The 24,473-nt window shown below is 39.0% G+C and overlaps 2 protein-coding genes across 3 annotated transcripts; one reads left to right on the top strand and one right to left on the bottom strand.

Annotated features, from left to right (window-relative positions):
- Positions 1–5,139: 5,139 nt before the first annotated feature.
- On the bottom strand, positions 5,140–13,879 carry il12rb1 (interleukin 12 receptor subunit beta 1). The gene is made up of 15 exons (XM_034529877.1): positions 13,687–13,879; positions 12,084–12,210; positions 11,181–11,332; positions 10,919–11,061; positions 10,791–10,824; positions 10,271–10,393; positions 9,886–9,962; positions 9,054–9,279; positions 8,831–8,971; positions 8,503–8,604; positions 7,921–8,076; positions 7,550–7,705; positions 7,376–7,445; positions 6,985–7,060; positions 5,140–6,252 (listed from the first exon to the last, which is right to left on the bottom strand). Exons 1-15 carry the CDS (start codon positions 13,790–13,792, stop codon positions 5,950–5,952), a joined length of 1,992 nt encoding a protein of 663 aa, XP_034385768.1. The 5' UTR covers positions 13,793–13,879; the 3' UTR covers positions 5,140–5,949.
- Positions 13,880–16,626: 2,747 nt separating this feature from the next.
- Positions 16,627–22,886, top strand: klhl26 (kelch-like family member 26). Of its 2 annotated transcripts, XM_034530969.1 has the most exons (3): positions 16,666–16,878; positions 19,233–19,421; positions 19,958–22,886. In XM_034530969.1, exons 1-3 carry the CDS (start codon positions 16,829–16,831, stop codon positions 21,537–21,539), a joined length of 1,821 nt encoding a protein of 606 aa, XP_034386860.1. In that variant the 5' UTR covers positions 16,666–16,828; the 3' UTR covers positions 21,540–22,886. The 2 variants fall into 2 exon arrangements, with proteins under 2 accessions (XP_034386861.1, XP_034386860.1); XM_034530970.1 differs by lacking the exon at positions 19,233–19,421 and having other exon boundaries at positions 16,627–16,878.
- Positions 22,887–24,473: the final 1,587 nt, after the last annotated feature.

Raw genomic sequence — 24,473 nt, 5'->3', positions numbered from 1 at the left:
TTTCCCACTGCATGATCTCTGAAGTTCTCTTTTCACATGTGCTTAATAATGTTTAGATATATGTATGTTCTCAATGCCACATGTTGATGTCATTAATGTGTGATATTTATGTAATTCATGTATTAAGCTCATCCAACATATCTGTTGACAAGTGACAGACATGGTGGTTGAGTATTCATCTCAGATGTTGGTTGTTATTCTGTAAATAACGAGTCAACCTGGTATAAGGTGTTGTGTGTTTTGCCTCAATGGCACGCAATCAAACACGTCTGAAAGCATTGTTGGTAAAATAACAAAAGGGTATTTTGAATCAAGTGTTATTACGTCATATACTACTGAACTGTATCTTCTTGAAATGCAGGAGTGAATGTCAAAATACAGTAATAAACCTTTTTTCATCAATGCTGGATCATTGGGTCAATACATTTTGAAATAAGACCAACAAAATGTGCATGCTTGTAAACAAATGTTTAGCTGCATGCTGATTGTTTAATTGTTGGTGTCCTGAATAAAATGTCTTACAATACTGATGCCATCTTGTGCCTTTACCTGCAAGGTTACCTGGGTTTCATCGTCAGTTTTAAAGCTGCTCTCCAGGCAGACATAATCGCACTGGTTGAGTTTAACTTCAAGTAGCGGGCACTTAAAGGCCACGATGCTTTTTGCCAACCTGGCCTTGTCTTACCAAGCTTTCGGTATGTAAAATCATGCCGTACTGATCCACAATACTAAAAGGGCTGTTCTCTAATTGTAGTGCATTTAGGGGTTGGCCCAGGTAAATCTCCTCTAACTCCGCCATTTGTTTTTCTATGAAGCCTACATGGTGTTGTCTCTCTGAGGCTGCAGACAGGGTCCCAGTTGCAGATGATAGTTCAGCATTTTATTCATTGAAACCTCAACTTCAACACCGCAAAGTCTGTACGATTATTACTTTCAATTTCACTCAAAGCCTCCAAAAAGGATAATGGTTAGTGATTTAGTCAATACATTTAGCCACATGAATTTCATGATAAAACTGAATAAAACTCCCACGAAAGGAAAAGAAAAAAGAGCTAACTACAGGCATTTTCTCTAAGAGCTTAGGCATGTAGATGATGGCCCTCCCCCCAGAAAATTAATCAGTTTCCTACAATGTAATATGTTGTCTAGCCATTTGACAATAGAAACAAAAAGACATGTCATCATGACCTCTTTTGTAATCGCTGACTTCAGGCTGGATTGCCAACTGGTCAAAACAGGCCCTCAGACCTCTAGTGGCAACAGGTTATAGTGTGCGGTCATTTTATTAATTGTAAAGTTGTTTGGTATCATATTGATATTATGTTAACCTAATACATATTACTCAATCAATGTGTTGAAACAAATTGCCATACAATAATCAAATCACCACAAACCAACTGACACACAGCATCCCAAATCCAGGGAGTGTGAAGGCAACAGTGGTGGCTTTCAGTCAACAGGGCACCGGCAGTTGAGTTACAGCCTGATGAGAGACACCGCTCTGTACAGCAGGGGATGCATCTGAATCTTATTGCTAGACGAAGGCTGTGTGGGTGCTCTTTTGATACCTTTTGGGCTCTGCGCAAGCACCTCACGCCTCAACACTGATGCTCGGCACAAATGTTATCCTGCAATGTTTTCCACCTGCTGCCGACACTCTGGTCCTGGCCGATACACATCTCACACCAGCTTGTCCTGTTTCCAGTCAGGGTGCTTTCTACTGCTCCACTAAATGCAAACAAACCCCGTTGAAAATATCAGGTTGTTTAAAGATGCCTTGCTGTGGACAAACAATACAAAGCCTGATGAAATTGTTACATTAAAGTAAGTCAATTTGGCAGAAAAGTAACAGTTGAAACATCCAACTTTTGAACGTGACTGGGTGGTCTTTTCCAAAGATGTTGCTTTGGTTCCTTCATCAGTTTGTTACCTCCTATTTTAATCTTTGGTCAACAAACAATATTGTAACCCGCAATTATGGGAATCTAGCTCCTAAAATACCCAAAAGCAGAGTAATGGGACATTGATTCACAAGCTCCAAAGGCAGATCCTGAGGCCTTCTTCCCTTTCTGGGAGCTGCGGGGAAATATTAGAGAACCTAAAAAAGTACTTTCAATTATTATTGTTATTTCCACAAAACAAAGTTACCCTGTTAGGAATTCTCAAAGGTTCTCCCCAAGATATTAACCCTTAAGATAATCACTAAGTTGCTTTCGTCCACTTCTTTGAGGTGAAGCAGAACTTGGTGCATGTTGCTGTGCTCTCGACCTGTTGCCCTTGGCACGACATAACACCTCCTCCTCCGTACAGAGTATCTCATAAACAAACCAAACCTTGCCTATCCATGTGCTGTGAGCTGTTGCAACAGCAGCATTAAAATCATTAATGATAAAACAGTTGAAGAGGGTTTTTTTCCCTTCTCATGTCGTTTTTTATTTTATTATTAGAATAAGCAACTAAATAACAAGAATCCATTCTTACACATTCAATAATCATGTTATCCCTGTAATAAATGTGTGACCCTCAGATCGATAGACATGGAAGTCCTCAGGTTGGGAACCATAGGTCTATTGTGCCGTAACGTTTCAGCCTTTGTGGTATTTCCTGCCTGCTTTGCTGCTTTGGTTGCTGATTTAAACACCTGCTGTAAACGCCTGCTGTCAAATGTAAATGTCTGACTTGTTATAATCTCCACCCGATAGTTGTGAGAGCTCATAACCTCCTCCTTTCTCACAAAAGCAGAAACAGCAGCACTTGCTAGGATCCGTGCTGACAGCTAACGGTGGCTTCATCCGCTGTAACCGCCGTTTGTGGGCAGTGCATTGTGGGCAGTGCAGTGGCTGCCATGAGCTCACGAGTGGAGCACGTTCACATGCACTAAAAGCCTGGCTTTGTCAACGAAGCATGAATAAACAAACTTAGATAACAATAATCAAAGAAAGGGAGCAACTTCATTTTCTAGTCAGGTAGACATAACCACTATATTGTTAGATAGCTAACAGCTTATCTGTTTGATGCTATGTTCAGAACGATAACTACAGCTCCTTAAGGCTGGCGTTTTTGGATAGATTCATTGTCGATTATAAGTTGTGTAATAGTATAATTTATAAATATTATGCGGGAAAAATTGGGAAAAGAGAAACTCCACTTTTGTCAGTTAGTCTTTGTTTCTTTTTAATTTCTGTTGGGAGTTTTGACCTGCTTACCTGTGAGCCTGTTTGTTGTATTAGCCGCCTGCCTTGGGACTTTAATCCTTTACATTATTTGGTTTGAAGGATTATTTTCTTTTATATTTCCTTAATTACACATAGTTGGCCTGCTTTAACTTTGATGAACAAAAGCATCCCAAACACAACATTTTAAGTACATGTGCATGTCATGTCAGATTCAAGCCAGCACTCAAAAACTGAAACAGTTTTTCTGAATATATATATATATATATATATATATATATATATATATATATATATATATATATATATATATATATATATATATATATATATATATATATATATATATATATATATATATAACCCTATATATAACTGAAGAGGGGAAATGTACAGCTCAACACAAAGGTGTGTGGCACTCTTCACTCGAAAGCCAAAGCAGCAGCCCACACTGCCCTCTGGTGGCAATAAGTCATAGTACAGATGGAAACCTCCACACGTTTCATCCCCCCAAAAGGCTGCAGCTTTTCTTCCTGCTCTTGTCTCTTTAAGTGAGGCCATGTTTTTACTTTGATATTACAAGACAGACAACAGCCTTGTGACTTTGCATGAGCGAAAATTATACTTAGAGAGTAAATGTGTGGTAAAAGGATGACATGATAATATATACTGTATATTTTAAATTATGCTAAATGAGTAGAAAAATACAAAAAAAAGAAGAGATCCAACCTTTAAAAACTGACGGGGGGGGGGGGGGGGGGGGGTTATCTAAATCAATCATCACTTGTGCAACGTGTGCTTCAAGGCATGACAAACTGCTGGACTCAAATTGTTATTAATTGTTATTAATTGTTGTATATGGATGTAGGAGTTTTTTACAATCCAAAATGACAGTTGTCTCATTGATTACGAGTCAACAACTATGATAATTCTGACTCAGATACCGTCAAATAAAACAAATGAGCAGAGGCATCTCTTCTGCCATCTGTTGGACAACCTGTGTTACATTACATTACATGTCATTTAGCTGACGCTTTTATCCAAAGCGACTTACAATCATGTTACATTCATACACTGTAGACACAGCTACAGGGAACAATTCAGGGTTAAGTGTCTTGCTCAAGGACACATCGACTAGGGCTGGGATTGAACCGCCAACCCCTAGTGGTTCTCAACCTTTTTTCAGTGATGTACCCCCCTGTGAAATATGTTTTAAGTACACCTAAATATTTTTAAAGGATTTTTGAATTTCTGCTTATTCTTATTCTATATTTTTCAAATCTCATATAGCATGAATCCTCAGTGCTTAATATAAAATCTCCCATAGAGGATTTAAAGGTTGAGTAGGTATACCAATGAAGTTGATCACATAAGTTCTGGAAACTCGAAGTCCACAAGTCCTGCAAATAATGTACTTAATATACAGACACACACACACACACACACACACACACACACACACACACACACACACACTGTGGATCAGCTCATAGTATTTTTTTCACAACACATCACATTATCAGATTTTCGATTGCTCTCTGTGGTCAGGACCGATGATTTTAATCTTGATGTAGTGAGCGATAAAACTCTGACTGTCATAGATAAACAACATGGGGACGTTCTCCCCAAGCAGGCCACAACCAAACAGAACAGGAACCAGGTTTAAACATTTCTTTCTACAGAGAAATGTAAATGCAGCAATGTGGGAAATGCTCTCACTTTGTCATCATTTCTTGCAAATCAACATGATATGTTCTAGTTCGAACAAAGAAGATTGAGACACCACATACGTCTCTTTGGTGATGAGTAATCTAGTATCTAGAGCTACCTTTTTTTTTTTAAGGTCATTGGCTTTTTGTGACCACCACTTCCTGTCACATTGTACAAACTTAGTTGTGCTACCCAGACTTCACACACACAGGTTCTTTTTATTTGCAATTCATTTTTACACTGACCAACAATGCAATATAGACTCTTCAACAAGAAATCTCATATGTTTTGTTTGCACATTTCTAATGTTGTAATAAAAATAAAAAAGATGTAGCTACTAACAAGAGTCTACAGTGACTTGTGTAGCTCTGCAAGGCTGTAATGTTTATTGTAAAAAGAAAAAAGGCCTCGTAAAGTAAACATAACTCAAAAACGTTGCCATTAGAAATTGTTCAGGTCATGTACTTCTGCTCTTTGATTTAAAATCCAGTGCTTGGATTATATAATGAATCCTTACATAATTGCAGTTATTGCATGATACATGAATATAAACATTTCAAGCACAGAAGACAAAATGCAGCTGAGCTGATGATGGTCATTAGTTTTGAAGATGTTTGGTGACCATGACTCTCAAAATGGTGTGCCAATTCATCTCGTAGATATCAAAATATTCTACAGGGTAAGTCAAACTTTAACCTTCTGGTGGTGAAAAGGAAACAATTTAAACTCCTTAAGGTTCCTCCTCTAGGGATCATAAATGTCTTTGATAAATTTCATGGGAATCCATCTAATAGTTGTTAAGAATCTTTTTGTCTAACATCTAAATAAGAAGAAAGAAAATCATAAAAATCAAAACCAGGATTTAACAACAACAATTAAAAAAAGGTCACTGGAACAATTCAACATACATCAGACCAATATTTTCCTCTTCAGTAAATTATTCTGCAAGTCACCTTTCATTCAACATTATAGAAAAAGACAATGTTTTAACATCAAAAATAGTTTGTCCAGTCTTTAGAATACAATGTTGTGCTGTGAGGAAGTTAAACCCTCATTTGAATCCATTTTAAGGAGAGTCCATCTTGACATCGAAGACCAAACCATTCCTGTATATCAGCATGGCGATCTCGTTGTCCACTTGTTCCAGATCAGTCATTTCTCCTTCTCTGGAGCTCTTCAGTGCCTCATGTGTGGAGCTGGGACACTCATCTTCTGACATCATTGAATCAACCCCGTCGTCCTCGTCAGTGCCGTCGTCCCACTCCCTCGTGAGGACGGTGGCCTCCTCTGCGTCCTCAGGGAAAGACTTGTCCTCTGGATGCTTGTGCAGCGTCAGCTCGTCCACTTCCTCCTTTCCCTCCAGAAACTCCTGTTGTGGGTCATATTAGCACAAATCACTAAGATTCAAGATTAAAGACTTTACTATCATATGCACATATAATAATATAATAAACAGCACTGCACTCTGACAATGTGTAAACGGTTCTATTTGACAACTGGCATTATTTTATATGCACTCGTCGCTTTTATTATAATTAATATATTATTATTTGTATCTTTTTATGGAATGATTTTATTTGCCTTTTTGTAATTTGATGTAACTGTAAAGCACTTTCAATTGCCTTGTGTACGAATTGTGCTCTATAAATAAACTTGCCTTGACTTGACTACTATTACATTTTGTTTAATTGCCATATGCCATATTTTTTTTGGGCTACAAAGACATTTTATAAAAGTGTATTATTCTTATAATATTTGGACTCTTAGACCTGAGATTTTTTATTTTCCATGTAATGTTTTCAGTGTTTTAAAGGGACAGTTCACTCCCAAATACAAAATAATTACAAAAGGTCTCCTCTTACCTGTAGTGCTATTTATCAATCTAGATTGTTTTTGCGTCGCCTAGTTTTGGAGATATTACCACAAAATACATTTATGTACATGACACTGTTCACAAGAGTCACCAAGTCAGGATTTATGGAAAGAGACATTGATGCCAAGTATTAGATTTTACAGTGCACGAATGACTAAAGATCAGCTATCAGGGTTTTTTAAAGAGCAAATAATTCACATGTTCAACTGCTGAAAATCAGTTTCTTACCCGAATCTCTGGTTGATACAGGATGAAATCTGGAATTACAGGTGTCGGCACTGGATGTAAGATCTTGTTTTTTATTCTAAGGGCAGACAAAACAAAACTCAAACAAACCAAATTCCTGAAAGCTGCTATGTATGGCATGTATTCAGTAAAACTGAGCGGCCATTAAATAAAAGCAGCACAAAGAAGGCCTTAATGTTCGCCAACTTAAACCATCAGAATAATTTGAAAGATACAATGATCACAAAAACAGTTGGACATACATTTAAAGATAGGACATGATGAATTCACCACAGCATTAGTGACTCAGCTTTCAGTCCTTATGCATACTTGTTTGGTTTATCAATACTTTAATCTCAAACTGGACACTATATACAGTAACGGTCAGCTCTACCTCTTCAAGATGCAGGTGCACATTGTTGTGAGGAAAAAGAACAGACACAGCAAGCCCAGACTCCACCACACTAATAAAATGGAAAGATGTGTTAACACATGTAAGCTTCTTATTAGCTTCTTAAACATATTCAATGTTCCAAAATAAACCAACTACAAAGCTGATTTGAGATACCATTCACAGTCTTCTCAGGGAGCGTGTTGATAACTACTGTGGCTTCAGGTCCTTCTCCCGCACCTGTCACTCCAACTAGGCTGATGTTGTATTTCGTTCTCGGTGTCAAGTTTTCCAGACGGTGTTTTGTCACAGAGGCGGATATGTTACGGCACTCTGATGAAATGACATGTGGAAAAACTTACACTTGCATAGTGCTGTCATCACATGTGCTGAGTTATACGGTCTAATTGTCTCACACATTAAGAAGTTGGTGAAGTATTGTGCAATTGCAATAAAAAAGATAACTATACAAACATTTACTTTCATTCAGCTCAATACAACTTGACAACAAAAAAGCTACAGATGAGTAAAAAAAAAAGATGTCACACCTTTCAACTCATCCTGTGAGCTGACTTTCACGCTGCAGAGGATGTGATGTGTAAGGAAACCTCGCTGGTCCACAAAGGGAATCCCTTTCCAAGACAACTCAGCAGAAGTGTGTTTTTCACTGATAGCAATAAGGTCCTGAGGTTCTCTGAGTGGAACTGAAGAGAGAAAGAAAAATGTAGATTCAAAACAACCACAGCATGTGGGGACAAACGTTTTGAACTCAATGCACCGAGCTGCACTAAAACCGTGCCAGCGCTCTAACTCATACATACTAGCACTGGCAACATGAGACAGATCCATAACTGTGTCTCATTCTCAGTCAGATAAAATACCTACATATAGAATAATGGTCTCAATCTCAAAGTCATAAAGAAGACGTCATCATGAATGTCTCTACAATAGTTCATGGCAACTTATTTGATAGTTGTCGAGATATTCCCGTCTGGACCAAAGAGATAGAGCAACCACTGTCAATGCATTCTGTTGTTTCAGTTGAAGGACTTTCAGTTCGCTTGTAAGTTTGGTGTCTGATAATTGCATCTGTACAATGCATCTTTATGTATTGCAATATGGACACTTACCCCCCTCTTTTTGATAAAAGAGGCACGCTTTAACTGTCTGTGGTTTCAAACCGCCGTCACATCTGTGTTCAAAGTAAAGGTAGCGAACATAGTCCTTTATGTCTGTAAAAGAAACAGATTCATAGTTTGTCTTGAAAATATTTTTGATGTGTCACAACATTATCTTCTCCATGATAGTATAACAAATCAAATAATAGTAAAAGTAATGTTTTTGTACCTGTCTTAAAACTATCAATAAAATGTGGTACAAAATCTATCTTCTCCATTGCAGTCTGTAGAGCCGATGTGACAAAGCTCTGTGATTAAAAGCACTTGAGATAAAACATACTCATTTTTATTAGATCCCTTTCCTTTTTTGACTTTCTTGCCGTTAAGGTGATCACATGTTCTGGCCTTGAATCTCCATCTTGAAGCTGGTACCACTCATGGCAATTTTTCCTATTTTCATCCAGTAACGTCTTCTCACAAACTGCCAGGGGAATAACAGCCTTTAAGGTTGACTGAAGGATAAATATACATTATATTTGACACACACACGCACGTTGGCTTACTTTTTAAATCTGCAGCAGGTTCGGCCGGTACTTGTAAGATAGCTGGTGGAGAACACCCTGCTGTGTTTCTGGCGATTAGAGAGATGTTGACGGCAGATAACGAGACATAAGTAGTAATGCGTTGTCTCACGTTGATGGGATGTCTTTTTTTCTTGCAAGGACATCCATCTGAAGACTGTGTCAGGCTGTAACTCAGTCCTGTGACTGCAGCTGCATGTGGCATCGACTGAACAGCAGAAGAGACAAACACAGCAAACTGAGCGCTCCAGCTCAGCCAGGGGGCAACAGTCCAAGGAAGAAACGCAAGGCGGTAGAAACACCATTATAACACACACTGTTGGTCCCGAGGCAGAAGGGTGAGAGCAAAAAGAGGTTTCATTTCCCTTGAACTGGGGAGGTTGAAGGTTAGTATTAAAGTTTGTTTTGTAATTGTGTCGCATCAATCAATGCTATTTTAAAAACAAGTTATGCATCCTGGTTCCATGACAGTTAAACGTTTATCATAAAATTGTTTGAATTAAAGTACAAACGTTCATACTGGGTACTGAACTGGTGGTTTAAAAAAAATATTATCTTTGAAGTTCAATCTTAAATGTTTCATGGCATATTTTTTTCTGCTGTATAAAAAGTGTAATGGCCAACATTGTGGACATCATGAATTTACAGTAGAGACTGTAATAAAAAAATACTCTCTGCTGTTTCAACTTGACCCGTTACTATTGTCCTCTTTGGGACAACATTATTAAACAATATGGGATGAAGTCAGAATGTGCTGGTTAAAAGTAATAATTTGTGTGAATGTGTTTGTGTAGTTTTCCCGTCACTAGCTTACCTTCCAACTTAGTGTCACCTTTCGAGTGCCATTTAAATGCGTTATCATCATGTTGACTTCAGGTTTTTGTTGAAGCTCTGCAGTAAAAGCACAGGACATTATTGAGCAGGCGTTTTAGTTAGGTAATACTGAACTGTTTTAGAGTGAAATAAATCTGTTCACATGTTAACAACCCTTAAAAGTAGGAAAGACTCATATTCGTATCGATATTTATCATATTTGAGTTTGGATTCATGATATCCAGTCAGCATCATACCAAACACCACAGTTTATGGAAGTTTAGTTTGTAATTTGTCAAGCCACAAATAATTTCAGGACACTGGATTTAAAGCCCAAAGTGCTCACCAATAAAATCATTAAAAAACCATAAAATCTATGACTTCACCTGCAGGAACAGTCACAACTGGAGACCAGTCGCTCCACAGTGGGTTGAGGACCTGAGTGGACCGATGTCTGACTTGAACCTGGTAAACTGAATCCTTCAGCAGATCAGCAACAATAACATGGCCTGTCCGGATAAAAAGAAAAGAGAGAGACATTTCATGAATTTGATAGTTAACATTTATTTTATCCTATATTTATTGTTATAATATGCTTTTCCTATTGTCAACAAATCACATGAAAAGACCAAATTGTTGCAATGAACTGGTGCGCTGCAGCTTCACCAGCCTGTGGTTTACAGACACTTCTGTGTTTCACCCGGTCTCAGAATTTGCAGAATGAACATGTCTAAAAACTTCAGTCACCAGTAAAGTAAATACTGCATTGGAATTGAAATTAGAGGGCTAAAACCACTGGTATGATCCTCCAGTACCTTGACTATCCCCAAGAACCCATATCAAACAAGGTTGAATACACTTTTCATTAAAAAAACTTGAATTACAAAAGCACAAGAGACTACTCACACATAAAAAGGGTACTGGTGGTATTCGTTGTTCTCTGTAAATGCAATACGGATAAAAGGTAAAATATGTTAATTCATGTAGAAAAACAACTTCCGATACATTACATTTGGTCAGAAAATCTGCCTCACTTTTCCCCATGGTTCTGTGGGGTTTCCGTTGCGTCTGAAGCGGATCTCGGCTAAAGCTGGATACTCCTCTGCAGCTATCCAGCTTAAGTTGAGGTTGTTTTTAAACCAGGACATGGAAATATTTTGTGGTGCTTCATACTTAACTGTTGAAGAGAAGAAACATATTAATTAAATGTATTTACTTCATATACTTTCACACTTTATTTATAGTAAACCTCTCCCACTTGTGTGCGTGTTTTTAAATGAGAGGAGCATCCAGTACCTGTGTCGCCGAGTACCACAGACTTCCTGGGCGACGTGCAGCTGGAGTTTCCTACTCGAGCTTCCACCCAAATGTGAACAGCAGAATATCTGATCCTGATGTATTCCTCATTGATGGTATACGTCTTCTCTGAGCTTGTGAACTTTGTTTTACTGCAAGTAAACATGCAGAACTGACTTTGAGTGCAATGAGAATGGCAGCAACACATGTCCTCAGCATTAGACTGAAGGTGTATATTATTGACCCCTTTACATCCAATTTTGCCCATTTGTTTCCCTTAAATTGCTTTAAGATTGTTAAAACAGCCTGACTCTGTCCAAAGGTAACACAATCCACCAGTGTCTCTAAAGCTCACAAATTAATGTAATATGTAATTATGAGCATTATCTCTGCTAATTTAACTCAGCTGGCAGACAGCTTAGTGAGTTTAATTTAGTTTTTAGAAGATATGACGTGTATGACGTGTCGTATGCACAACATATTTACAACATTGAGCCAATTGTCTGCATTTATCGTTGCTTGATTTTGACTTTGAGAGTGTACGACAGGCCAATTGTGTAAAGACGGGTAAGTTAGCCAATTGTGGGTTGGAACGTTCATTCAATTCAAGTTGCAGACACACCTGCCGGAGACCTGCACTCTACTCAGTGCACCTTTGTAGTTTAATCCAGATTTCGTTGTGGATTTTGTCACTTTCTGATAGAGCCACGCTAGCTGTTTCCCCGTTTCCAGTATTTACGCTAATCCAAGCGAAGCTAAGCTAAGCTAACTGTCCCCTGGCTGTAAAGTTGACAGGATTGATGTTTTTTAAATATGTCTAATATTTGTTCCGTCCATACGAATCCACAATAGGAGATGTCACCACTTTAAAATAGTGCAGCTCAAACACAGAATAATACTCACTTATTAAAGTAAACATCAAATGTCACATTACTCTCAGTCGAATTCATGCTCCATTCACAAATGTAAACAGACTCGTCAGCTTTTCTTCTGAAGCACTCGGGACTGGAAGGAGCCTCACATGCTGACCCTGAGGAGAGACACATTTCAAATTATCTCATTTATACATCTTTTACATTCAGCTTACAGTCTTGAAATGAACAAATACCTTTTTCACCATCAAAACCAAAGCAGAAATATTTTTCATACATTTTATAGAAATGTTATCTCATTATTACTTGAAACTTTGACAACATTGTCTTTGTGACACTTGTATTGTCTTAGTTTGTTACACATATGCCAATAAAGCATAATCTAATTGTAAGAGGTTTGGCATTTGGTCTTGTTGTGGACCACAGAAAGATGATGAAAACTAAAATCTGATGATAACAATAATGATTCAATATTTTTAACCTTTACATTTTAACTGATAACATTCTTCCAAAAACTGCCTCAGGACCCCCAGGTGACTAATTGGTTGGACTCTCAATTTACTATGTGCCTGGATATACTAACAGCAGTTAAGACACATAATAAATAAGCCTAAGACCAAAACTAGGGGCGAATTAATATACTATATATTGAACTAAATTGAATCGATAAACATCAAACAACAATCATAATCAATGATATGAGTCACTGATTCTACCTGGTTACATATTATCCTTTTCATTTGTGTCCATCGTTATTCATTTTTTCATCATCACATTTGATCATTTATTAATTTATTTGAGCAATTTAGTTGTGTATTTAGGCCAATAAATATTGACGTTATAATGAACTTGATCATTTGATTTGTAAGTACCGGTATATGAAATATTAAGTCACAACAAGAACTCTTTTGCAACCCTGAGATTAATTGATTAATATCACATTTAAAGTGTTTCCAAAATCGAGTGGCGTCCTTCCTTAAGCTAATTGTGTCTTGTGATTTACGCTGAGTGCCATCAGAATCATTTATTGGCCAAGTGCGTTCTTGTTCAAGAGAATGTGACTCGGTGAAAAGTGCATGACAATAAACATACAAATATAAGAATATAAAATAATTATTAAAAACAATATTATAAAAACAATAAACAGTGCAATAATAGATAAATATTGTAAACAACAAACAGATAACAGTACTTTAGAACAAGTATGTATAATATAATATCCCTGCTTCTATAATAATGAATGCATTTATAATTCTGTTATTTATAACCATTACTTTGATATTAATGAATACATATCTATTAAATCTGCTACAAGCAATAACGCTACAGTCCATCAGTCCAAGCACTGAACCTCTTGTTGTACTCAGTAAACTCAAGCTCAAAGTTGAGAAAACAAACAATGAAATATCAGTTGAGATGAAGCTATGAAGGCTGCACGGCAGTGCGGAGCGGATGCCGATAAGTTCACCATTTGGTGGCTGGTGTTCAACTTTTACTGAAAGACCATTTTCACTTTCATATGTGTGATTCTTCAAAGTGTTTTGATCCTATCAGATTGAGGTTAACAGTAAAAGTTATCAATTAGTATAACTTAAATGAAGTACGAAAAGAAATGATAGAGGGTATTTATTTACCTTTGCTGACTATTATAAGGAACATGAACACAACAATGCATTCATGTAGTGACCTCCAGCATTTCAAAGTGTCCATGAGGTAGAGCTGAAAGTCTCGTAGGCTCATTCTTCATGAAGCGTGTGAGAATCCATGCATTCAACTTGCCTTCAGGTAACCTCCGTAGTCTTTCTCAGAAATGTCAGAGAAGTTTCATGTCTGTCAGTTTCTATGAACTGCAGCAAAAAACACAAGTGTGGGGGGCGGGGGGAGATTTGTGTTTGACACACTGTCAGACACACACAACAGTCATTTAGTTGATTCTTTTCTTTTTTTCTTTTAAAGTTCATTTCCTGGCTCCTTGTTAAAGACAAACTAAGACCACAAATATGTTGAATCCCCGTGTTTCAGAAACAAAAATACATTTCAATTCAACATTTCTGTATAGGTGTATATCAGCATTATAGTGCTTTAACCACACGTGGCGCTTTTGCTGATTCCAAACTGCATTCTGAATTAGGCTACGTTTAGCTTGGGAAAACTAAACTACTTGGTGAGATTGAGTAAAAGAACTGTTTTGGGTTGACATAAGTAGCCTAGGTTACCTACACCTCATGGGTTAAAGTCTCCTGTTTGGAGCAAGAGATGAATAAGTACTATATACTTAGAGTATATACTTACAGTATTTACAGTGGACCCAAAGTCTCAGTATGGTAAGGACATTCTACATGTTACTTGCCTATAATATTGCTCAAAGGGACATATCTACATAACAGCTCACCTTAAAGCTGCAGCAGCTACTTTTGTTTGTTGTTTCACTTTAAAACTGATGTTAGACTTACTGTTTGAATGGAAAGAGAAGTGGACTGGATGGAGGAGGTTTTCCATTTTTAATCTCAAATGTTGTGTAACTTTGAATGTGAATGTTTTTAATCTGTTAACAAATTGTGTTGAACTAGCTTTCTCTCAAGCTCATGTTATGGTCTTGGAGACGATGATTCTCATGCAACTCCTCCTCATCTTACATCCTCATTCTTTCCCCCATTTCCCATTTATACAAAGCTACAGTTTCATACCAAATCACTTGCACTTTCACTTTTAAAAAAAGTGACTCCTGTACAGGAGGAACTCTGGAGAGGAGTAATGGATCACTGGTGATGGGTAAAGAAACACAACCATTTTATCCATAACTTACCTTAACAACTGTTATTATTTGCCTAATACACAACGCAGGTCAAATGCCTTACATTTGCTTTACAGACTGTATTGGTTTGGCCTTCAATTATTTATGCACGCCAAAACGTTTGCAGCTATAACATTGGCACAAACTTAACTGAAAATACTGTCGACTTTATAAATATTGAATTCACCAAGCACTGAAGAAATTGAAACAATAAAGTGTTTTTGCCACAACGGCACACAGACCACCAGCACCAGTCTTTTTATTTGCTGAAATAGTTGCTCTGAAAGTATGTATGATGTGCATAGTATACTGCATAGTTTACTTAAATTTGATATTTAAGATAAGACATCATATTTGAGGACAATAGAGCCAGAGATATTTCAATTTAATTTCCATCAAATATATAATTTTTTATACAAGTCACCAATATATCACAAATTACATGTACACAATAATAATGCTAATCCAATAATATTATATGAAACAAAATAAGTGCTTTTACTTTTGGCACCTGAAGTGCACTTTGATAGATAGATAGATAGATAGATAGATAGATAGATAGATAGATAGATAGATAGATAGATAGATAGATAGATAGATAGATAGATAGATAGATACTTTATTCATCCCCAGGGCGAAATTTGTTTTTGTACAATTACTTTGATAAAAGCTTGAATGTAAGGTGGCCCTGAGAGCTCAATTCACTGCAAATTTGGAAAGCAAATGCAAATAGACAAAAACAAGCTGAAGGGGACACTAAAAAGTAATCACTCGGCTGGGACTTTGCTTGTTGCAATAGTTTGTGGCTCATGAAGATATTTTGTTTATGTTTCGTCTCTCCTGGACCCCCTGCAGTTCAGTCTGTAGGTGACGTGGTCAACATGGCCCTCCACTTCACCCTCCAGCATCTGGACTTCTCAGGAACCAACAGGATCCTGTTTGTAGACTCCAGCTCTGTCTTTAACACCATCATCCCATCTCTGCTGCAGGATAATCTCTCCCAGCTGCACGTGCCCGACTCCACCTGCAAGTGGATCACTGACTTCCTGTCTGACAGGAAGCAGCATGTGAAGCTGGGGAAACATCTCTCAGCCTCTTGGGCCATCCCAAGGCTGCATTCTCTCCCCTCTGCTCTTCTCCCTGTACACCAGCAGGTGTACAGGGACCACCCTCATTGGACTCATCTCTGATGGGGATTAGTCCGCCTACAGGTGGGAGATCGACCATCAGGTGACCTGCTGCTGTCAAAATAACCTGGAGTTCAACGCTCTAAAGACAGTGGAGATGGTTGTGGGTTTCTAGAAGAACGCAGCCTCACCCGCCCCCATCACCCTTTGTGACTCCCCCTCCATGCTGTGGAGTCCTTCTGTGGAGTCCAGTCGGTTCATCAACGAAGCCCAGAACCCCCACTGAGTCTGACTCTCACATCCCAGGACAACTGTAAACAACCTTGCCCATCTTTTCTTCTCTTATTGAAATACACTTGCCACTTTTATTGTATAATATATACTTGTTCTAAAGTACTTTTATCTGTTTGTTCTTTACCATATTTATCTATTATTGCATGTTTATCGTTTTAATTATTTAATTCTAGGTCTATGTTTATTGTTATGCACCTTTAACCGAGTCAAAGTCCTTGTATGTGCAACGTACTTGGCCAATACCTTATTCTGATTCTGGGGGTTTGGGATCATTCAACCTCTCCAGTGCCGTCAATACACCAGTACAGTACATGTCACGGTGGCGCCACCCAGTGGCCATTATATGTTGGTACAGAGGAGGGATTTGCCGCAAACAGCCGGTAGGAGAGGTCATCGCAGTATTCACCACAGGACCTGAGACGGACGGCAGTCCTCTGTCCCAGCCTGATAAACAGGCTGTTCCCATACTTAAAAAAACAAAACATGAACAGGGCAATCGTGCCGTTGACCTTCTGGTAACATCATTGAAAATGCTCCATGCGTGTTGCTCTGTGCTAGAAGATGGCGGAGTCGGATGGCGGGGACTTTGCTTCGAAACATCCACAGAGCAGGTGAGTGAAGCGGCTTGGTGGTGACGGGTCCCTCGGTGTTGCCTTGTGCGAAGCCTCCACAGCTCCGGGACTGCAGCCCTGTTTAAGCCCGCTAAAACGTCCCGGCGCAGCGGCTGGACTCCGGGAAACACCGAGGAGTTGTCCGGGCCTCCACACTGCTGCTCTTTATATCTATGACGACAAACAAGGGACATAAAGTAGGGATGTAACACTTGTCCATTTAGAAAGTCGCCTGGTGTTTTGTAGCGGGTGAACTTAAACATATTTGTTGACTATATGTTGACTATATTTTAATGTCTTAAGTTAATATTTTCAATATTTTGTGTAAATTATTGAAATTATCATTAATTGACCTCATCTTCAACCTACAGAACACATTTAAAGTTAGGTGCAGACCACAATAGTAACGAGAACGAGAAACACTTAGCGAAACAATGTTGCAAATTGTGTTTGTTTAAAAAATATGATAATAATATAACGAAATAAAAACACCTTGACTGTTGTCAGACCCATGGCCAGACCAACACTGGGCTTTTAAGGTTGAATGTTCACAGTAGACATACCACAATAGTAATAGTAATAATGTGTAAATTATTAAATTAATGATGGCTGTGTAACTTTTCCTATTGTGCAAAATGACTCCTGTGACCATAACCATCATGTAAACGCACTTTACAGTTGAAAAATAATCTTGTGTGGCGTTCCGATGGATACACTTTTGCATTGGCCAGAATTGAACATGACCCACCTTTTGTTGGCAGTGAGAGTTTTTTACAAATGCACACAACACAACACATGAAGCGCCTTTCTTTCAAACAGGACACAGTTTGCATGGCAAGCCTTTGGGAATAATGGGGTTCAGAGTGCGGGGGCACAGTCGGTGTGGAAGGCCCTTTACAGTACGAGCCTACTGTACGAGCCATCAGACGTTATACTAATACCAAATATAATGATGATAATATCATAAAGATTTTTTAAAATCCTTATATTTGGGCTCTTACTGTATGTAATAATAAAACTGTTTCTAAAGCACTGCAAACAATTTTCCTTGGCACTTGAATGACAACCAAGGATACCGGTGTATCTGGAAACAGCTGTTAAAATAGGCCGGACCAGTTATCATTTCAAGCTCCAGTCCTGCCTGTTAGTAAAGTTCAGTCCAGATAGTGAATGCTTCTTCAAACACCAGTCGAAAGTATTGCCCGTCTGAAAGTTTATTTTTACTCACTCCAATCAGTCAAAGCAGACTTTAAATCCCTTTTCTGATTTAGCTAATAAAACAAAATGAAAGACCTGTAAGAAGAGAAGGAAACGCATTGTGACGTGGACGACCATCAAGATCAGCATATACAGTCGTTCTGGAACGTGGGGAACAATTTAACAGAAAAAAAACTAGCAGAGTGTTGGATTTGGTTTGATCCGTGTACACACAGTCCAAAAGGCTTTTCTGCTTTAATCCACTTTCAAATTTCATAACCTAATTTATGCTCGCCATTAAATTGTGATCTAAAAATGAATTTGTTGGATTCGAACAATGAGGTCATCCCCTTACATTTGCATGTGGTGAGTAGATGCGTTTTGTCATCCGTAATCTGCCTTCTATGTGATTTGATGTCACTTTTGGGTCTCATTGAATGAAGCAGAAAATATTTCTACCTGACAATAAGCTTGGTACTCTCTCAGGTTAAGTTTCTACCTTTTTAGTCTAAATTAGGTTTTTAATCTTTTCCTGGTGATGTCACCTCTACACAATGCAATGGGGTTTTCTTTCGACAAACACATTTTCATTCTGCACACTGAGATTTTGTTTCTATGAACATGTGGTAGTTTAGCCTCTTACTGACGGATTCATTTCAGTTTTTGTTGTGCAGCAACACATAGTCTAAACAGAGCAATGGCAATTTCATTGATGGCAATGTTGTTTCTTTCCTGTGAGCAGAATTGCTCTCACTAATGCAAATACCTTGTATGCCACATTACGGGGTAATGCAATCGCATTACCCCGTGGCTGACTGGCAGATTAGATCAAATTTCCATCACATTATTGCTTTGTAATTCTGCGCCTTTAGTTAACCCAATACCCACATACAGTTCACATGAATATATATATATATATATATATATATATATATATATATATATATATATATATATATATATATATATAGATAGATAGATGGCCATAGCCTGCTCGGACACAATATTACTGCTTCTAACTCTATACATTATATAAAGAAATGAACAAAGTCTCATAGCTCAGTTCAGAATTCAAGCCATGGACAAAATATAAAGAGTTTTATTCTGACAGGTCCCTTTGTTAGCTAATTGTGACAAGGACCTTCTTTTCTTTCCAGTATCAGTATGGCTAACAAGAATAGCACTCTGCGCTGTGCATTCTCCGCCTCAAGCCACAGTGCCACCCTCCTCCAGGGCTTGTCGGTCTTGCGGGCTCAGGGCCAACTGCTTGACGTTGTGCTGGCCATCAATGAGGAGCGCTTCCAGGTCCACAAAGCTGTGCTTGCCGCCTGTAGTGATTACTTCAGGTCAGTCTGAATCACAAGACTTCTCACTGCCCATTTACACTTTATATTGGAAGCACTTAGCCGATGCTCTTACTCAGAGCCATCGACACTGAGTGCACTGTTGGAGTATGCTGCAGTTCACAGATCAACTATATTAACAGCTATTCAGTTTGGGGATGAAGGTAAAGGAGGGAGAAATGTGAAACTCGCAACAAAATTCAAAATGATGCACTCACTGGCACTTGTGTTTACAGAGTTCCTAGTGATTTTGTGAATTGTAGAAACATGCATTCCAGAAATGGAACGAGAGATTATTCAACATAAATTGGATGAATGAAAACAAATGGATGACATATTAATGGAATCAAATGTACTGTAAAACAATTTTGCATAGTTTTCAGTTTATCTGCCACGGACACCTAAACTAAACAATAATCCAGAGATAAGAAAGCTTTTTATACTGTAAGTGCTCTGACTTCTGAAGTCATACAAAATAGATGCTTGCATAGAATAAATTAATTAATCATGTAGTTCATCGACTTGTTCTTGTGTTACAGAGCAATGTTTACCGGAGGCATGAGGGAGTCAAATCAAGATACCATTGAGCTGAAGGGTCTGTCTGCCCGTGGCCTGAAACATATCATTGACTTTGCCTACAGTGCAGAAGTCACTTTAGATCTGGACTGTATTCAGGATGTCCTCGGGGCAGCTGTGTTTCTCCAGATGGTCCCAGTCGTGGAGCTCTGTGAGGAGTTCCTCAAGTCGGCGATGAGCGTGGAGACCTGCCTGCACATTGGCCAGATGGCCACCACCTTCAGCCTGTCTTCCCTCAAAGAGTCGGTGGATGCCTTCACCTTCCATCACTTCCTCCAGATTGCGGAGGAGGAGGACTTTCTGCACATTCCCATGGAGCGCCTCGTCTTCTTTCTGCAGAGCAACAAACTGAAGAACTGTAGCGAAATCGACCTCTTCCACGCCGCGATCAGGTGGCTCCAGTATGACGAGTCTCGTCGGGCTCAAGCCAGCAGGGTCCTCTGCCATGTGCGCTTCCCGCTCATGCGCTCCTCTGAGCTGGTGGACAGTGTTCAGACGGTGGACATCATGGTGGAAGATGTGCTGTGCCGCCAGTATCTCCTCGAGGCCTTCAATTACCAGATCCTTCCCTTCCGACAGCACGAGATGCAGTCTTCGCGGACAGTCATGCGCTCTGACGTCTTGTCAGTCATCACCTTTGGCGGGACGCCCTACACGGACAACGACCGCACAGTGAGCACCAAGGTGTACCATCTCCCCGACTTGGCTTCCCGTCAGTTCAAAGAGCTGACAGAGATGGAGACAGGGTGCAGCCACGCTTGCGTTGCCGTACTTGATAACTTTGTGTACATCATTGGTGGACAGCACCTGCAGTACCGCAGCGGTGAGGGGGCGGTAGACAGCTGTTTCCGCTACGATCCGCATCTGAGCCAGTGGCTGCGCATCCAGCCTCTGCAGGAGGCTCGCATCCAGTTTCAGCTCAACGTGCTGCACGGACAGCTGTACGCCACTGGAGGGCGCAATCGATCTGGCAGTCTGTCATCTGTTGAGTGTTACTGCCCAAAGAAGAACGAGTGGACTAATATGGAACCCTTAAAGCGCAGGATTTGGGGTCATGCAGGGACTCCTTGTGGAGAAAAGCTGTATATCTCCGGGGGTTATGGCGTTTCGTTGGATGACAAGAAAACTCTTCACTGCTACGACCCAGCATCAGACCAGTGGGACTTCAGAGCCCCAATGAATGAACCCAGAGTGCTGCATGCCATGATCAGCACCAGGGATCGGGTGTATGCTCTGGGCGGTCGCATGGACCATGTGGACCGTTGTTTTGATGTGCTTGCAGCCGAGTATTACATTCCAGAGAACGACCAGTGGACCACCGTGAGTCCCATGAGAGCAGGGCAGTCTGAGGCAGGCTGTTGTTTACTGGACAGGAAGATCTACATCGTCGGTGGCTACAACTGGCACCTGAACAACGTCACAAGCATCGTGCAGGTGTACAACACGGAGACTGATGAGTGGGAGAGGGATTTGCACTTTCCAGAATCCTTTGCTGGCATCGCTTGTACGACAATTATTATTCCACAGAACATCACACAACGCTAACCATCTGACCTGCCACTGTGAAGATTTGATTCCTCGTGCTCTTTCTGCCGGCCATTGAGTCAACACACTGTGTGTGTGTGTGTGTGTGTGTGTGTACTAGGCAGCATTACTCAGAATCGTGTATTATTTTTCCTATACTTGCCACAATGTTGTCATTAATAGAGCATATTTTGATCTTAATGTTGAGACACTTTTATAATACCGATACAAGCTTTTGAATGACAATTTAAAAGAAACGTCATTTCCTGTTTTGAATTTTATAATTTATTGATTGGTGATATTATGGTAATATTATCTCCAGATGACCTGTACAAGTTATCTTCCGGAAATGCATTACCTTAATTTTGTACACTTTTGTTTGAAAAAATTATTATATTTCGGTCTGTAAAAGTGTTTTACCATTTAAGGGCTGAAGTTACAAACTGAACAAATTGTCTCATTTTTGAATGAAAGTTAAAGTGTGTTTGCTAAGGTATTTACAGACATCACCTTTGTGAGTTGTACAGTTGTGAATGTTTTATTACTTGTCTCCTTTTTATGTTGTAATATTTAGTTTGTTAGAATTTTATTCAAACAGCTAAGATTACTGAAAATCTCCCTCTTTTATTTCTCCTCAAATGTACTTGTCAACAAATCACAATGTACAGTAATGATTGCACAAATGAACACGAGAAGTGTTTGTGTTTAGCTTGGAAAGGCATATTCCATGTGGGTGTTATTGTTTTTTTTAATTATCATTGTTAATGCCCTTGTGTTTCCTGAGCTGAAACCTCCACTGACACTAATTGTCCCGTCAGTCAAACCAGTGTGGACCCCTTCAGGCAGCTACATGAATCCTTCAATTCTGTTGTAATGTCAGTGTCTGCTGCTCTTTATTTTAAACAAGTGCTAAATCTTGTGTACCACATGCGTTTGTCTCTTGACTAACACAACAAGGGGACACAGGTCATATACATTAATGCAGATTTAATATCTAAAGTATTCTCAAAAAATCTAGTGTGCCCAGGAAAAGCTACCTAAACATATATCATGCAGGCTCATGTTTTAATTTTGACTACTTTGCTGCACTTTTAAAGCCGTACTTATGAAGTCACCGTTACACTTAATGTGTGGAAAAGGAAGAAGCAAGTTGAAGTTCTTGTTTTTCCATTTAAATGTGATCATCCAAAGGATTGTGTCCATTTTAAAACCTGTTTCTCCTGTTGCCTTAGTGTCTATTTGTCTTGTGTTACCTGTAAAAGCACATGCTACTGTTGAAGTGCAATATAAAGGAAATTGCTGTTAAAGGGGAATGTCGACATTTGTATATCTTTATGTGCATCCTTTATTAAAGGTGTATCATGTTTTAAAAATAACCTTCAGGAGCTTTCTCTGTTCTTTTTTTTAATACTGCAGTCAACTGAAGTATATGCCTTTCTTTATAAGAGGTTGCTTCTATCAACAGACTCCCACACACACTTAGAAGGAATATTACTGTGCAGTTTTAAAAAGTATTTTCTTTAAGGCAATTTAGAGACCAAATGAGCAAAAGACAGTTTGTTGCCTTAAAATGTCTTGTTTGGTCCAACTGACAGGTCCTAACCAGAATATATTCTATTTACAGTGAAATAAAATAGAAAAGCATCAAACCCACAGCCTAAGCATTCGTTTACATCTAATATTATTCAAACCTTTATTTCTGTTCTGCCCTCTGTCAAAAGGGCACAGTTTAACAGAAATAATAAAGTTTGGGCCAAGTTCTGAGGAAATCTGGGTGTCCGTTAACTTCCCATTTCAGACACAAATCGATTTTGTTTCATTGATGGTTGAAGTCTCATTTATTATCCTTTCAAAACTTCCTCTTGGATAGCTACGTACAGTAAATTCATTTGTGTCCCATTTGCCACTAACCCTCTGTAACACAAAGACTCTACTTTTGCCTAAACTATATGGAGTGACAGCCAAGGTGTGGATACATTTCACCACCAAAACATGCTCATGGATTTTATATATCCTCATATTTTCACAACAAAACAGCATCAGCTAGTTGATATGGATTTTTTATTTTACAAGACTCCCTGTCCAGCGGTAGTAGTTTTTGTGGTTATATTATGGTTTAACGACTAGGATAGCCCATGCAGTGTAATTGTACTAGTTTAACTCCATTCAATAAAATATTTCCTTTGGGAATTTGATCAGGGCCTCCACTTGCAATATCAGGTATCAGGGTGTGTGACATGTTTGATATCATTGCTTTCTCTTGACCAGCGTTTGAATGCAACAGCGACAAAACGTATACTGTTGCTGTCACTGTAAAATAACTACCGAACTATACTAAAAGCTAGATGTTCTAAACTTAAATTACAATTGATTTTGGAGAGTATAACAAGAACTTAAACAAATATTATCATTTAGATGTATTCTGTAAAGGCAATATTTGATTATCTGGTGGAAATGTCAGCGAGAAGGATAATGCTCAAGCTACTGAGCATCATAGACAATACATGTCACCCTCTTCCTGCCTTCCTGGAAGAATACATGTGCACCATTGAACACTCCTGTTGTTGATTCAGCCTCCCAGTGGCTATTTGTCTGTGCAGTTTCTCTCTCTCCCTGCTGCCCACTGACACTCATTGTTACCATATTGCCTCAAACGTAATCCACTGTTTATACTCCCACTTCTCCTATAGTAACGATCACCTCTTCATTCAATTCTATAATTATTTTCTTCTTTAATCTTCTTGTAGCCTGTAACTCTTGAACTACTGTAACCAGTGTCGAGGCTTGATTGACACTGTGTATAAAGTGCTTGCACCTGCGTACATCAAGCATCTTGGGGACAAAATAATCTTAAACCCACCCTGCCTCAAACCCGAGGTTCCCCTCATCAACTGGCGCAAACACGGCAAAAAGGCATCAGCGCGCCACTGTCGCGCGGCAGAGCGTTGCGTGATG

Source organism: Cyclopterus lumpus, chromosome 4 (assembly GCF_009769545.1).
Source record: "Cyclopterus lumpus isolate fCycLum1 chromosome 4, fCycLum1.pri, whole genome shotgun sequence".
Classification (NCBI taxonomy): domain Eukaryota; kingdom Metazoa; phylum Chordata; class Actinopteri; order Perciformes; family Cyclopteridae; genus Cyclopterus; species Cyclopterus lumpus.
Note: the sequence above shows the minus strand (reverse complement) of the source record. Positions and strands in the feature narration are given on the sequence as shown.